Source organism: Dasypus novemcinctus, chromosome 5 (assembly GCF_030445035.2).
Source record: "Dasypus novemcinctus isolate mDasNov1 chromosome 5, mDasNov1.1.hap2, whole genome shotgun sequence".
NCBI classification, from domain to species: Eukaryota; Metazoa; Chordata; class Mammalia; order Cingulata; family Dasypodidae; genus Dasypus; species Dasypus novemcinctus.
Genome location: NC_080677.1, coordinates 114,104,248 through 114,122,116, shown reverse-complemented (window position 1 = coordinate 114,122,116; position 17,869 = coordinate 114,104,248). Strand labels below are relative to the sequence as shown.

At 36.8% G+C, this 17,869-nt stretch overlaps 1 protein-coding gene across 3 annotated transcripts in view; it reads right to left on the bottom strand.

Moving 5' to 3' along the window:
• Nucleotides 1-947: 947 nt before the first annotated feature.
• AGBL3 (AGBL carboxypeptidase 3) overlaps nt 948-17,869 on the bottom strand; it is an 85,295-nt gene continuing 68,373 nt past the window's right edge. For all 3 annotated transcript variants that reach the window (XM_058297408.1, XM_058297407.1, XM_058297409.1), the window contains 2 exons: nt 2,736-2,793; nt 948-1,310 (listed from right to left, as the gene is read on the bottom strand). In XM_058297408.1, the coding sequence (XP_058153391.1) occupies nt 1,231-1,310; nt 2,736-2,793 (138 nt within the window). In that variant the 3' untranslated portion in view covers nt 948-1,230. The remainder of the gene's footprint in view (nt 1,311-2,735; nt 2,794-17,869) is intronic.

Sequence of the window (17,869 nt, the reverse complement as noted above, 5' to 3'; positions counted from 1 at the left end):
AAACATTGGGAAGAAATAGAAGAAATGGCAGATGTCTAAGGGCTCTGAATGATTTATCTCAAGTCTCAGACAGATAATATCCTAGGTAAGGAAAGAGTTAACATATAATATAGAAGAATTGATGGCAATCTTTTAAGAAATCAGAGAAATAGGTACATCTACCCCCTCTAACTGCATAACTCCATCATGAGATTCCTAAGCTGAGTTAAATCACCTTCTCTGAGAAAACTGCAGAAGAAGAGAATGGAGGAGACACAGCTTAGCAGAAGCACTATGAAATTAAAATATATAGATTTGAGTGTATATAAATCCAATTTCATAGTTTAGGATATTTTTGAAAGAATAAATACAATATTAGACTGCATTAACGGAAATCTAATATCAAGAAAGTAGAAAATAAGAATGTTGATGCATTATGCATTCATTAGATAATATCTGCAATAGTGTATTCAGTTTTGTTCAAGCTTAAAAAAAAACAGAAAAGAATGATATAAGATGCTTAAGGGACTTGAATCCTGCCATATTAGAAATGATTGAAAGAAATGGAGGGAAAGTTTCAGGGAAATAAATGGGAGCTTTTAAAAAAAAATACTTAGTCTGTTATGCAGAAGGGCATTACAATTGCTCTCATTATGTCAAGGAGGAGTAGAAAAAAGGAGTCAGAATTGTTTACAGGTCTCTTGACTCTCTAGTTTGTATTATTAGAGAAGGCAGATTAAAGCAAGTGGATGAATTAACAAGGACATGTATTTTTAACTCAACATCCAAAGAACGTTCTCAATGATATATTTCTCTAGCAATAGATTAAAAGGTATTATAATTTAATAAATACTTGTCACCAAAAGTGGTCAGTCACAGGTTCAATGAGCACAGGTCCTGTTTTGAGTAGGAGGTGAGACTACAATACTTTCAAGGTTCCTCTGCTCTAAAATTAAATGAGAAAGGAATTAAAAGGCAATGGGATGAATAGGTTTTATTCTGAACAGTAAAATTATATGAAAGTAAATTGACATGTAATGAACTTCTAACAGCTTTTCCTATGTATTTCTAAGCTTGGGAGGAAAATAACACTTGAATTTCAGAATTTGGAAGGTGAAATATTTCTTGACCATTTGATTTGAAGATGATCTCCTTGTTTCTTACATGTAGATTTTGATCATATGCATATTATTATTATATAGTTCATATTGAGATGATAGGTTACCAGTCATTACTGTCTATATTATTATTTTACTCACTCAAACCTTGACTAGGAAACTCTCTTCTGAAACACTCAAATATATAATTTTCTGATACATTTGGTTTTGTACCTGCAGAAGATGATAAAAAATGATTAGTAGCATGAAAATAATTCATTCACTTTCCTATTTTTCTAAACAAAAAATGATAGCAAATACAGTGGAAACAAGTGTTTAGCTCAATAAAATGAATATAAACAGTCCTTAAATATTATGAAATTTTGTTGCATTTTTACTGTTTATCAAAAATTCTTTAAAATGCACATACCCTTTGGGCCAGCAAATCCCTTTCTAGGAATTTATTCTAGAGAAATAATTAAGAATATACACAAATAGAGAGTTATAGATATTCATTGTCATTTACAATAGCAAAAATCAGAAACAAAGATTTGACATTGGGGGATGGCTAAATAAAAACTAAGGTGCTATAATACAATGGAATACTTTGCCACCATTTATATATCAAGTTTATGATATACTGTAGTTTTAAATGAAAAAGTAGGTCACAAAACAACTTGACGACTATGAATTCATTCATACAACATGTAGTACATGTATAAATATAGAACAAAGGTCTGAGATATAGGTTCTAAAATTTCTAATTTTTGGCCTTAAATGTTTAACAAAAGAATATATTAAAGTTGCATATAAAAAGTGATTGCTTGGGTAATAACTACCAGAAAGAATAATTAAGTTAAGGTGCAAGTGAATTAAGTATCCTATCAATTTTAATAGAATTCTCCACTCCCCTTGTTGTGGTTTTTATCTCCTTTTCTATTTTTAGCCATCATAAATACATCATAAATATATCATAAATGGATAGATGTACATATATATATTTAAATGCATTATTTCAAATCCCTTTTAGAAGTAGATGGGGTATAAGTTTATAATAATACATATATGAAAATTTTAAGAATCATTTTAGATAAAAATAAAATCTTGTTTATATTGCATGATTTTTTTCAAAGGACTTCAACTAAAGGTAAGGAGATAGAAATTAAGGGGGAAAAAAATGCCAGAGAAGCTAGTGTTAACTAAAGATTCATATTAGACTTAGCAGGTTTTAGAATAAGAAAATGAATTGTTGATAACAATTTCTCTCCTGAGGTCTTCCCCTATTAAGTTTTGAAATGAGGAGGCATAAGATGGTTTTCAAAACATAAAATTCCTGTATTTTTCTATGGGAGAAAACCTTTCCAATTAAGAATGCCCCTCAAATAAATGACCCACTCCAGCCCTCCAATGTAACAATGCCTTCCTGTGATCCCTTGCAACTCTGTACAGACTACTGCCTTGCACTTGCAACACCACTTTAAACTTGTTGACTTGTTTTTCTCCTCCTACTAAAAGAGTTCTTGGAGGACAGAAATAGTATCATATACTTCTTAGTATTTCTAGCACCAATCATAGTGGAAACCTCAAAGTTGTGGCACAGAATGTGTTTGTTGAGTAAATGCATTAATTGGTCATGAAAGGATAGAAGCAGAACTTTACCTTTCTCATTAGAATTTGATTCTTTGTGACTTTGCTGTAAACGTCCTCTACCATAAACCTAATGGAACACAGAACCAGAAGGAAAACAATATTATGTTATTAAACACGAAAGTGGAGTATATTTATGATTTATAGTGTAGTGGGTTTGGTTTGTAGGTATGCATCCCAGAAAAACAGGGGAACATTGTCAGTGGTCCTTTTGATGAAGTTATTTCGTTTAAGTTATGGGTCAACTCAATCAGGATGGGCCTTAATCCTGTAGCTGGAGTACTTTACAAGCACAATGAAATTCAGACATAAAGAAAAAGCCATGGGAAGCAAGAAGCTGAAGGTCAATGGACCCAGAAGAGAATGGAGAGGCCAAGAGAAGCTGTCATGTGCATTCCCTTGTGACAGAGGAGCCCAAGACCGAAGATCACCAGTAACCAGCCCTAAAACACCAGTCTTGGGGAAGAAAGCATCATCTTGATGATGCACTGAGCTAATAAATTCCCATTGTTTAAGCCAACCTATTGCATGGTATATTTGCTGAAAGCAGCCAAGAAAACTAAAACAGTGGGTTTTCAACAAACATTTTCTCATTTTATCTTCATTGGTTTATAATGGCCACAATATATATTTTAATTCAGAATGCTCTAATATCTTTCACAACACAAATTTTTTTTTTCAGCATGACTAGAGGAAAATATTGATAGTATGTTTTGGTACTAAAGGGGTTAAATTTCCACTTCAGATAGAACTCATTCATGATGAAAAAGAGACCAAAATGTGTACTCTAACTTAGTTAAATCAAAAGACAAAATAAAGACGGAGGAAGAGTATAAAATGGGCAGAAATATATACAGTTGTATGAAAATACAGTTTACCAAAACTCTGATTATAAGGAAAAGGTAAAAAATATTCTCTTGAAGCTTGTAAAGGCCCGAGTCAGGGAAAGCTTACATATATATTACTTTCTATTTTCAGGGAGTTGCCAACATGATACAGTTGGATAACTTATTAAAGAACTCCAATAGTAAGACATTTATTTCTTACATTAAGCCAAAAATCATTCATCAATCCTAATTATAACTTCTGAAAAAACATAAGAAAAATGTGTTTCTTAAATGTGATCCCCATTCAAATATTTGAAGGTAGTTATGCACGCCTTTAATCTTTTCTTTGTCCTTCAACAGTTCTTTTGTCTTTCTTTGTTGGCTTTTTTTTTTTTTTTTAATACATGGCATGGTTTCTGGCTCTTGTACTATCTAGGATATTCTTGTTTGATTGAGCTTTATATGGTCAATATTTTTCTTAAAACTTTGTGTCCATACTGGACATAAGAGATGCAACCTAAGCAGTATAGAAAGCAATATAACCATTATTTTAATAATATATCAAAAATGTTAGCTTTTTTAGAAACTACTTTACCTTGTATGTTCATATTAAACTTGTTAATTAAAACTCATAAGAACTTCTCTATATTGTATAACATAATTGCATTAAAATTTTAAAATGTAAGAACCCTTATCTGTTAAATTTTATTATTTTGGTTTTCTTTGGTGCTTGTTTTAGTTTTTTGGTTGCTAAAAGATATACCATACAATGGGTTAACTTAACAGGAATTTATTGGCTCACAGTTTTGGTGGCTAGAAGGCTTGCTTCCTCCGGGAGTTAGTCTCCTCTGGCTGGAATCTTTGGGGGTCCTTGGTTTTTCCATCACATGGCACTGCACACAGTGGTGCCTTCTCTTTTCTGTTCTGGGGTTCCACTGACTTCCAAATTCTAGCTGCTCCCTGTGTCCTCTCTCTCTGTGTCCAATTTCCTTTGCTTATAAGGACTTGAACCATAATGGATTAAGGCCCACTGTCATTTAGTTTGGGCACATTTTAACTAATAACATCTTTAAGGGTCTAAGTTACAAATGGGTTTACCCCCACAGGACCAGGACTTGGGACCTGAACATGCCTTTTGAGGGGGACATGATTCAATCCCCAAAATCCATTTTCCCTGTCCTCCCTCCTTTTAAACTTACAGGATTTAATGCATTGTCTATGGGAAAATGGTCAAAACTAAAATAGTAAATTCCCTACACATGTACCAGTTCTTAGTAATTTTGGTGAAGAACTGAAAGGAACCAGAACAGACCATTAAAAAAATACAAGGGAAGTGGTTGTGGCTCAACTGATAGAGTGTCTGCCTACTATATGGAGGGTCCAGTGTTAGATTCCCAGGACCTCCTGACCTGTGTGGTGAGCTGGCCCACATGCAATGCTGCCACGTGCAAGGAGTGCTGTGCCATGCAGGGGTGTCCCCTGCACAGGGGAGCCCATGCACAGAGAATGCACTCCACAAGTAGAGCCACCCTGCACGATAAAAGCACATCCTGCCCAGGAGTGGCACCACACACATGGAAATCTGACACAGCAAGATGACGCAACAAAAAAGCAACATTATTTCTCAGTGTCATGTGAGAAGAATGCAAGCAGACACAGAAGAACACACAACAAATGGACACAGAGACCAGACAACCAGGGAAAGGGGAAATAAATAAATAAAATAAATCTAAAAATCAATAAATAAATAAAAAGAAAAAGAAAAAAATACAAAAAGAAAATAGAAAAGGTAATTTAATGGTGATTCAGCGATTCTGAAAGACAATGGAACAAATTAGAAAGAACGATATAGGACTACACAAAATAATGTTGTAAGGCACACAAATATTTATTTGATAAAAATGCTAATTTTAAGTTTCTTTTGGAAACTCATCTATCAGAATAAAACAAGAGGATATCTCTTCTGCTCAAATCAAAATAATCATTTATCTAAGTTAAAAGAATATAGAAGACATAGACATTTTACTGAACATATATAGATGGCAAATAAGCATATGAAAAGATGGTCAACATCATAAGCCATTAGGGTAATGCAAAATAAAATAAAACCACAATGAGAAATCACTATCCAACTGTAGCAGTTTGATATAATTAATGAATTACAAACAGAAATCTTGGATTATGCTTGTAATCTGATCTGTACCTGGGCATGATTGAGTTATGATTAGGGCACAGATAAAAGGCATGGTGAAGAACAGAGTTGAGGGCTTTTAATGTTGGAGTTTTGATGTTGGAGTTTGATGCTGAAGACTTAAGCTGGAGCCCCAGGAAGTAAGCTCACAGAGGAAAGAGAACCAGCCCCAAGAAGAAAGGAACCTTGAACCCAGAGAAAAGCAAGCCCCAGGAATGTTAAGAACCCAGGAAGTCTAAACCTTTGCAGATGTTGGCAGTCATCTTGCTCCAAATAGACTTTGGTGAGGGAAGTTAACTTATGCTTTATGGCCTGATATCTGTAAGCTCCTATCCCAAATAAATACCCTTTATAAAAACCAATGGCGGCAGACTTGGCCCAGTGGTTAGGGTGTCTGTCTACCACATGGGAGGTCCGTGGTTCAAACCCCGGGACTCCTTGACCCGTGTGGAGCTGGCCCATGCCCAGTGCTGATGTGTGCAAGGAGTGCCGTGCCATGCAGGGATCTCCCCCACGTAGGGGAGCCCCGCGCCAAGGAGTGTGCCCCTGTAAGGAGAGCCACCCAGCGTGAAAGAAAGTGCAGCCTGCCCAGGAATGGGGCTGTACACACAGAGAACTGACACAACAAGATGACACAACAAGATGACGCAACAAAAGGAAACACAGATTCCCGTGCCGCTGACAACAACAGAAGCAGACAAAGAAGAAGATGCAGCAAACAGACACAGAGAACAAACAACCGGGGTAGGGATGGGAGTGGGAAGGGGAGAGAAATAAAATAAATAAATAAATCTTAAAAAAAAAAAACAATCAATTTCTTGTATTTTGCATCAGCACCCCTTTGGCTGACGAATACACCACCTATCAGAATGGCTAAAATAAATAGTGATAATGAGTTTGATTGGAAGCAGGAGTGGGAAGCAGATCCCAGGGAGCACTGAGCAGCTCTACCACTGCTGCCCTAGTTACCATCATACCTCTGGAAGGGCTGCAGCTGCTGCAGCCTGCTCCAGTCACCATCACCGCAAACTTAAGCAGCAAGGCCAAGACCCAGTGGCCACCTGAAGCCCAGTCAGCACTGTAAATACCAAGCCCAGCACCATGGGCAGAGGCACAGGGAGCAGGTCCAGGGTGGCCTCACATAGGCAATGCCTACCAGCAGTGACAAGTTCATTATAATGAAGGTTTTGGGAACAGTAAGCAAAAGATATGGTTTCATCAACAGGAATGACACCAAAGAAGATGTATTTGTACACCAGAATGTCATAAAGAAGAATAACCCCAGGAAGTACCTTCCCAGTGCAGAAGATAGACTGTGGACTTCGATGTTGAAGGAGAAAAGGGGGCAGGGGCAACAAATGTCACCAGCCCTGCTGGAGTCCCAGGGTAAGGCAGTAAGTATGCAGCAGACCCTAACTATTACAAATGTTATCCACATTGTAGGGGTCCTCCCTGCAATTACCAGCAAAATTACCAAAACAGCCAGAATGGAGAAAAGAAGGAGGGATTGAAGAGTGCTCTCAAATGCTAGGCCCAACAATGCCACCTTACCACAGGAGGTGATTCCCACCTTACTACAAGCAAAGACATTGTGGCATTGACCACAGTATTCCAATCCTCCTGTGCAAGAAGTGGAGGGTGTTGACACCAGGGTGCAGGAGAGCAAGGTAGATCAGTGAAACAGAATATGTATCACGGTTATAGACTGCAATTTTCAAGTGACCTCCTTGCCAAAGTCAGCCTAGAGAGGATGACAAATAAGATGACAAAAAAAAAATCAAGATGAGACCCAACATCAGCAACCACCTCAATGTCCATACCACAACTTCAATTACTGATGTAGATGTGCAGAAAACCCTAAACCACAAACTGGCAAAGAGAAAAAAGCAGCCCATCTACCAGCTAAGATTTCATCCACTCTCAAGGCTGAGCACGGCCAGACAGAGTAAATGTCGGTTTACCACCTCTACCATCATGTAATTTAGTCCTCCAATAAGAGGAAATGAATATGAAGTTCCAATAATAAATGAACAAAAGACTGGAGCTGAAGACTGTAAGTGCTTGCTTTTTGACATTTGACCAGATAACTAGAACTATCTGCATTATCTATGCAGCCTGGGGGGGGAGAGTTATTTTTTTTACCTAAAGACATTTCTTTTTAGTAATGACAAACATGGTTTTTAAAAAGCCTGGTTTTTCTCAATATACCTTTAAAGAGTTTAAATTGTTTCATATCTGGTCAAGTTGAGATTTTTTTTGTCAGGGTTCTCCAGGGAAACAGAACCAACAGGAAATATCTGTAAATGTTATGAGATTTTATAAAATTATCTCCCATGACTATGAGGAAGCATGAGTTCAAATTGGGCAGGCTGTAAGCCAGGAAGACTGATGAAGGTCTTAAATGAATCCGCAGGAGAAGCTGGCTGACTGAAGTAGAGATGGGAATCCTGTGATTGCTGAAATCATCACTTCTCCTTTTAAGGTCTTCAACTGATTAGATGAAGTTGTCTTTCATTGCTAAAGGCAGTCTCCTCAGTTGATTGTAGATGTAACAGCCATAGATGCAATAAACTCGCTGATAATTTAAGTCCATGAAATGTCCTCACAGTACAATTTGGCCAATTATTGCTTGACCAAACCACTGGGCACCATTACCTGGCCAAGTTGAAACATGAGCCCAACCATTAGAAATGGTTTTTATCTTTCTCCATCCTTTTAGTTTCAATGTGTATCTCTAAATCTAAACTGTGTCTCCTGTAGACAATATATAGTTGGATCTTGTTTTTTATTAGTCTGACAATCTCTGCATTTTGATTAGGTTGTTTTATGCCATTCAAATTTATTTTATTATTTATATAATTGGATTTATGACTACCATTTTACTTTATGTTCTATATGTCTCAGGTTTTCTTCTTCCTCTATTTCTCCTTTACTGCTTTCTTTTGCATTAAGTGAATATTTTCTCATATGGTATAATGATATTTTCACTATGTATTTTTGAATTATTTCCTTAGTGTTTTCTCTTGGACTTACCATTTACATCTTTACTTATCAGACACAGCTTCAGCTTTATGCTGACTTAATTCAGTGAGATATAAAAATGTTACTCTGAAGTGGCTCCTCAGGAAACGGAGGTTGGCTGTCACTGTGGGCACCAAGGTGGAAGGGAAAATGGACGTTAAATGTGTGGAACCAAGGTAAATGGGGGATAAGAGAGGAGTTTCTTGAGAGTACACAAGGATGGATATAAAACATGTAATATTACACCATAACATATAGGAGATGACAGACTGATAATGTAAACCATAATGTAAAACATAGGATAACTAAGAATGTAAAGAACTGTATATCCTAAAGTATGCACCATAATGTAAGCACAGATGTCACCTTGTTAGAAAGCTAATGTCTCAGACTCTGTACATCACGTTAAGTAAATATGATATGAATAGGGTGTAAGAGTATCGCTGTGGAAGGAAAAAGGTTTTGTGGTGGATGTATGGGAGTGCTGTATATTATATATATGCATTGCTGTGGTCTAGGACTCCTGTGAAGAGAAGCTGAATAATTAGGGGGGGAAAAAAAAAAAAAAAGATATGATGTAGAATTTTTTCAAGTCAACATTCTTTATCTAAGTTCTTTATCTAACTTTATCCAAGTTCTTTATCTAACCTTTAAATCCATCACTATATGCCATTCCCTAGTAAGGGACCATGACATTGTATTGGGCTTCAAATTTCGGGGAGTTCTGGATCACAGAGTGTTTCAACAATGGCAATGGAGGGATACTGGTATGGGATACCAATGACAGGTAATATATGGCTGACAGGGAGCTGTACAGAACATATGTCCAGGGTGCATGGTAATGTTTGGATATACTCATAGTGGCAACAATTAAAAACCACAGCAGGGGGGGTACTGGGTTCCTGGCCAATGGTGTTCTGTCGTGGTCCCTAGGGGAGCAGCGATAGTCCCCCAGGTACAGCGGCGGGGACCGGGAGGGAGTGAGGGTTCAACAGTGAGCCCCTGATGCTAATGACTATGCTTGTGAGCTGATAAGCCTAAAATAAGAACAAGGCCTAGAGCAACATTGTGCCTGGGAATTTCCTCCTGTCAGCCTTCATGTTACTCAAATGTGGCCAGTCTCGAAGCCAAACTCAGCATGTAAATGCAATGCCTTCCCCCCAGCGTGGGACATGACACCTGGGGATGAGCCTCCCTGGCACCGAGGGACCACTATCAACTACCAACTGATGATGCAACTGGAAAATGACCTTATACGGAAGGTTCAATGTGGATCAGCAGAATATCCCTGTCTACATAAAATAACATGACTTTAAAATGCTGTTTGACCTAAAGTAAGGGGGAAATGGAAAAGAGAAATGAGTTTATATGGCTACGAGTTTCTAAAAAAGAGTCTGGAGGCTGGCAGAAGGATTGCCCTCATGCACAACTGAGCAGAGTCAGAGAGACAGATAAAGCAGATACAACCCCCAGATATCGGTTCCTTCGAGGGCTAAAGAGACCCATGGGAGTTATGGTCATGGCCGATGGGGTTAACTACCAGGTCAGATGGCCCCTTTTTGGAACTGGTGTTTATGTGTGATGAATCTGGACTCAGATGGGATCTTCCTTCATAAGACTTTCATGCTAAGGTGATGGAGGTGCAGTTAATGTTGGGGTTTAAGATATATTTAGCGTATTTGAATCTCTGGACTGACAATGTGATAGCCAGGTCCTGAGCCTCAACAGACTCCAGCACCTACAATATGATTTATTGGACTTATCACACTCAGCTAAGATGGAGTTGAAGAAGGACAACCACCACACCATGGCCTAGAGTGATTACAACTGAAAGTGGGAGGATTGCATCCAACATCCATGTGGAATCTGAGCCTCCTCTTGACATAGAGGTGCAATGGACACAACCAATCCAATGTCCACATAGAAGAGGTGGCATTGGATTGGGAAAAGTGGACATGGTGGCTGATGGGTATGGGGAAAGGCAGGAAGAGATGAGAGGTGGAGGCTTCTTTGGGACATGGAGCTGCCCTGGATGGTGCTTCAGAGGCAATCACCGGACATTGTAAATCCTCACAGGGCCCACTGGATGGAATGGAGGAGAGTATGGGCCATGATGTGGACCATTGACTATGAGGTGCAGAGATGACCAAAGATGTACTTACCAAATGCAATGGATGTGTCATGATGATGGGAACGAGTGTTGCTGGGGGGGCGGGGAGAGGTGGGGTGGGGGGGTGGGGTTGAATGGGACCTCACATATATATTTTTAATGTAATATTATTACAAAATCAATTTAAAAAAATGTAAAAAAAAATAAATAAATAAATAAAAAATAAAAAAATAAAAAAAAATAAAAAAAATAAAAATAAAAATAAAAATGTTACTCTTATGTAGCCCCCTCCCTTTTGTGGTATTATCGATAAACAATTATATCTATAAATGTTAGACTCAACAATGCATTATTTTGATGATTATTTTATGCAATTTTATGACTTTAAAGAAACTGAGGGAAGAAGGGAGAGCAAATATTTACATATAGAGTTTGTTCTATTAACCTTCTTATTCATCGTTTTGGTTCTTTTTATGTTTTCCTGTGGTCATTTCCTTAGCCCAATACAGTTTTGCTCCCACCTACCTCCTTTGTGCTATTATTGGAAAATATATTACATTTCTATATATTATAGGCCCAGCAATACATTTTATACATATTATTTCATTCAATTGCTTTTAAAATCAGTTTAGAAGAAATGATAGGAAATATGCATTTATATTATCTTTTATAATTAAGTACTTTTACTGGTGCTCTTTGTTTTGTTCATGTGGATTTGAATTACCATCTGGAGTCACTTGCTTTTAGCCTGCAGAACTTCCTTTAGTATTCCTTATAAGGTAGGTCTGCTAGCTTCTAGTTCTCTGTTTTTTGTTTATCTGTGAATGTCTTTACTTTGCCTTCACTTTTGAAAGATAGCTTTGCTAAACTAGGATTCTTGGTTGAAGTTTCCTTCTTTGAATATGTTATCTCACTACCTTCTGGCCTTGATTATTTCTGAAGAGAAGTCAGATGTTAATAATTTTGGGGTTCCCTTTTGTGACAAGTCATTTTTATCTTACTACTTTGAAGATTTTCCCCTTGTCTTTGGCTTGTAGTGCTTTTACTATGATTTGTCTGTTTGTGAATTTCTTTGTGTTTCTTCTACTTGGAGTTACTTGAGCTTGCTAGATGTATAGGTTAGTGTCTTTCAATAAATTTATGGAAATTTTCTGCGATTATTTCTTCAAAATTTTTTTCTACTTCCTTCTCTCCTCTCCTTATGGTACTCCCATTACACATAGTTAGTGTGCTTAGTGGTGTTCCAATTTCTCTGTGATTCTGTTCATTTTTCTTCATTCTTTTTCTATTCTTCAGAGAGCATAATCTGTATCTACCTTCAGGTTCACTAATTCTTTCTTCTTCCAGTTCAAATATACTTTTGAGTCCCTCTAATGAATTTTTCATCTCAATTACTGTACTTTTCAACTCCAGAATTTCCACTTTTTAAAAATAATTTCTGCCTCTATTGATATTCCCTATTTGATACAATATTGTCATCTTACCTTCCTTTACTTCTTTAATCATGATTTTCTTTAGTTCTTTGAATATATTTATAATGGCAAAATTGAAGTGTTTGTTAAATCTGACATCTGGTCACTCTACACAGGCAGTCTCTGTTGCTTGCTTTTTCTCTGGTGTATGGGTCATATTTTCCTGTTTCTTTGTATGTCTCATAATTTTTGTTGGAAACTAGAAATTTAGAAATTTAGAAGATATTGTAGTAGCAACTCTGGGTACTGCCCCTACCCTAACCCCTATTGGATCTGCTATTGTTATTTGCTTATTTGTTTAGTGACTTGGCTATATTAATTTATTGAAGTCTAACCCTCTCCACCATACAGTGTTAAGCTTTTGATGTATTCCTCTAGGGGTGAAGTCTTGGGTATGTCCACAGTCGCCCTGGGATGATAGCAGTTTTGGAAGGGCTATCTTTGATTGTCTTTCCCCTCCTACACCCAGCTATTAAGCTCCACTAACTATAGGCTCATTTCTGAATTGTTTTTTTAAAATGCCCTAGGGTATAAATTGCTCTAGAGAATAATCCATTCAAAAATCATTCTCCTTTGAAGGTATGGTTCCTGAGGTTAGTGTTTGAAACCTTCTTCTGACTCCAGGAAGGTTTGTCCCAGCTGCCCTTTTCCCCAGTTCTCTCTAGCAACCTAGTAGGCCTATAGTTGACTTGGTATCTGGAAGTAATCTACCAATCACCTCCTCTTTGCTTTTCACCATAACTTCCACTGTTTTGGGGAATACCCTTAGCTTAAGTCTTCCCACACTATTTTGGGAGGGAGATTAGGAAATATGTTACTCAGTCTACTTCTCCCCCAGGCAAAATCTCTGAGCAAAATCTCTGACAATGGCATTCTTTTCTCTGAGTGGCACCCTCCTTTGACAACCCTCTGAGGAGCTTAGCAGTATGTAGAGGGGGAACAGTAGCCTCATCTCTTCTCAGTTTATCTCTCCCAGCTTGTATCCACCATTCTACATACCAGAATAAGGGTGACCAGAGCCCAATATTCTCTAAACTTCTCAATTAAAAAAAAATCCCTTCCATTCCTGTGGGTGTGAACCCATTATAAATAGGATCTTTTGATTAGGTTACTACTATTAAGGTATAGTTCAATTGAATCAGGATGGGTGTTAATTTTATTATTGGAATCTTCTATAAGAAGAATGAATTCAGGCACAGAGAAAGCCACTGGAAGAATCTGGAAGTTACATAACTCAGAGAAGTCAAGAGAGGCTGCTGTGTGCATTGCCATGTGACAGATAAAACAAGGACCAAGACCCACATTGGGTCATGCTTCACTGAATTAATCCAATCAAAGGACACCCAACTGAATCCAATACAGTCAAAGTGTTTCACACCCACAGGAATGGATTAGCCTTAAGAAGAAGATCTTTTCTGGGGTCCACAAAAAGCTTCACACTGTAACGTGTGGTTTCCAAATATTTTCTTCCATTGTTTAGGTTGTCATTTTATTTTCATGATAAAGTCCTTTGAGGTACAAACGTTTTCAGTTTTGGTAAGGTCCCACTTATCTATTTTTTCCTTTTATTGCTTGTGCTCTGGGCATAAAGTTTAAGAAATCATTGCCTAACACAAGGTCCTGAAGATGCTTCCCTACATTTTCTTCTAGGAGTTGGATAGTTCTTGATCTTATATTTAGGTCTTTGATCCATAATGAGTTGATATTATATGGTATAAGATGGGGTGCTCCTTTTTTTTTTCTTTTTGCAGGAAATCCAGTTTACATAGCAGTTCAGCAGTTGAAGAGATTAGTTCTTTCTCAATTGAGTGGTCTTTGCCACCTTGTCAAAATAAGTTGTCCATAAAATGTCATGATTGATTTCTGAGCTCTTACTTCAATTCTCCTGGTCAATATGTCTGTTCTTGTGTCAGTACCATGCTGTTTGGATTACTGTGGCTTTGTAACAAGTTTTTGTGGCTTTGTAACAAGCTTTAAGATTGAAAAGAAGAGTGAAGCGGACCTGGCCCAATGGATAGGCATCTGCCTACCACATGGGAAGTCCATGGTTCAAACCCTGGGCCTCCTTGACCTGTGTAGAGCTGGCCTATGCACAGTGCTGATGCACATAAGGAGTGCCCTGCCACACAGGGGTGTCCCCGTGTAGGGGAGCCCCATGCACAAGGAGTGCCCCCCATAAGGAGAGCCGCCCAGTGTGAAAGAAAGTGCAGCCTACCCAAGAATGGCGCCGCACATATGGAGAGCTGACAAAACAAGATGATGCAACAAAAAGAAACACAGATTCCTGGTGCCACTGATAAGGATAGAAGCTGTCACAGAAGAACACACAGAGAATGGACACAGAGAGAAGACAACTGGGGGGAGGGGGAAGGGGAGAGAAATAAATAAAAATAAATCTTTAAAAAAAAAAGATTGTAAAGAAGGGAGTCCTCCAACTCCCCTCTTCTTTTTCAAGATGGCTTTATCTATTTAGGGTCCCTTATCAGTAATCTTTATATAAATTTGATGATTGACATTTCCATTTCTGCAAAGAAGATCATTGGAATTTTTATTAGGATTGTGTTGAATATATAAATTGCTTTGGATAGTACTGACATCTTAATTAATTTCATCTTCCAATCCATGAATATGGAATGCCCTTCCATTTATTTAGGTCTTCTTTGATTTCTTGTAGCAATGAATGCTTTGTAGTTTTCCGTGTATAAGTCTTTTGCATTCTCAGTTAAGTTTATTCCTAGATATTTTATTCTTTTAGTTGCTATTGTGAATTGAATTCTTTTCTTGATTTCTTCTTCTGATTGTTCATTACTTGTGTATAGAAACACTACTGATACTGGGGTGTTGCTCTTGTACCCACGTTCTTCATTGAATTTGTTTATTGGCTCCAGGAGTTTTGTTGTGGATTTTTCAGGATTTTTGGTATATAGGATCATATCATCTGCAAATAAGGAAAATTTTAGTTCTTTCTTTCTAACTTGGATGCCTTTTATTTCCTTTTCTTGCCTAATCACTCTGGCAAGAATTTCCAGTACAATGTTGAATAACATTGGTTACAGTGGACATCATTATCTTGTTCCTGGTCTTAGAGGGAAAGCTTTCAGTCTTTCACTATTGAGTAGGATGTCAGTTGTGGGCTTTTCATATATCTACTTTATCATGATGAGGAATTTTCCCTTCTATTCCTAGTGTTCTAAGTGTTGTTATCATGAAGGGATGCTGGATTTTGTCAAATGCCTTTTCTTCATCTATTGAGATGATCATGTGATTTCCCCCCCATCATTCTATTAATGTGGTCAATCACATTAATTGATTTTCTTTTGTTGAACCACCCTTGCATACCTGGGAGAGATCCCACTTGATCATGGTGTTTAATTCTTTTAACATACTGTTAGATTTGGGTAGCTAGTATTTTGTTGAGGATCTTTGTATCTATATTCATAAGAGATCTTTGTATTGTGTGTGTTATATTTAGCTGGCTTTGGTATGAGGGTGATATTGGTTTTATAGAATGAATTAGGAAGTGTTCCCTCCACTTCAATTTTCTGTAAGAGTTTGAGCAGAATTGGAGTTAAATCACAAACACAGGGAAATGTTTGGTAGAATTCCCCTGTGAAGCCATCTGGTGCTGGGATTTTCTTTGTTGGGAGGTTTTTGATTACTGATTCAATATCTTTATTAGTAATTGGTTGTTGAAATCTTCTATTTCTTCTTGAGTCAATTCAGTTTGTGTGTTTCTAAGAATTTGCCCATTTCATCTAGGTTATCTAATTTATTGGTGTGTAGTTGTTCATTGTATCCTCTTATAGTCCTTTTTTAAAAAATTTTAGCAGTGTCAGTAGTAATGTCCCCTTTTCATTTCTGATATTTTATATCCAGTCTCTGTCCTTCTTTGTTAGTCTAGTTAAAGATTTGCCAATTTTATTGACCACTTTAAAGAACCAACTTTTGATTTTGTTGATTCTCTATTTTTTTCTATTTCAGTTATCATTACTCAAATCTTTATTTACTTCCTTCCACTCATTTTAATTTAGTTTGCTATTCTTTTTCTAGTTCTTCCAGTTTTGAGGTTAGGTCTCTGATTTGAAGTCTTTCTTCTTTTTTAATGTAAGCATTTAGAGCTATAAATTTCCCTCTCATCATTGCCTTTGTTGCAACCCATATGTTTTGATATGCTGTATTTTCATTTTCATTTGTTTTAAGATATTTCCTAATACCACTTCTGACTTACTCTTTAACCAATTTGTTGTTCAAGTGTATATTGTTTAATTTCTATATATTTGTGAACTTTCCATTTCTCTCTCTGTTATTGACTTCTAGCTTCATTTTTTGGGGGTCAGAGAATATGCATTTTAAGACATCAATATTTTCTAATTTATTGAGACCTGTTTTGTGACCTGACTTTGGTCTATCCTAAAAAATGATCCATGTGCACCTGAGGAGAATGTTTATTGTTTTTGTTGGGTGGAATGTTTTCTATATCTTGTAAGGTCTAGTTGGTTTAGAGCATCATTCAAATTTTGTACTTACATATCAATCTTCTGACTAGATGTTCTATTATTTAGTGTAGTGTCTTAAAGTCTCCTAGTATTAGTATAGAACTATCAATTTCACCTTCCAAATCTGTCAGTTTTCTTTCATGTATTTTGGAGCTCTGCTGATAATGCATATATATTTATAATTATTATATCTTCTTGCTGAATTATCCCTTTATTAGAATATAATAACTATCTTTGTCCTTCTTAATTGTTTTTGACTTAAAGTCTATTTAATCCAATATTAGTATAGCCACTCCTGCTTTCTTTGGTTACTAGTTACACAGTATAATTTTTCCATTCTTTGTAGAAAGCATATAGTTGGGTCATACTTTTTTATACATCCTGCCAAACTTTCCCTTTTGATTGGAGAGTTATCCATTTAAATTTAAAATCACTACTGATAATACAGGACTTTCTTCTACCATTTTACTATTAAGCCTTTGTAAGTCTTATAACTTTTTTGTCCCTCACTTCTGTTATAGCTACTTTTATATTTATTTGGTTTTTTGTGTTGTACCATATTGAGCGCTTTCTAATTCCATCTGGATATATTTCCATCTATTTTCTTTGTGGTTACCACTGGGTTAAAATTTAACACCCTAAATATATAACAATTTTATTTAGTTTGGTACCAACTGTATTAGTCAGGGTTTTCCAGGGAAACAGAACTGGCAGGAGATACTAATAAATATTATGAAATTTTATAAGATTGTCTCACGTGACTATGGGCATACAAAAGTCCAAATTCTGTTGGGGAGGCTGCAAGCCAGAAACTCCATTGAAGATCCTCATTGAATTCCCCAGGAGGAGCTGGGTGGCTGAAGTAGAGATGAAAATCTCTTCTTACTGCTGAAATCATCACTTCTCATCTTAAGGCCTTCAATTGATTGGGTGAGACATCTCTCTTTGCTGAAGGAAATCTCCTAAGTTGATTGTATATGTAATCAGCCATAGAAGAAATAAACTTACTAATGATTTAAGTCCAAAAAA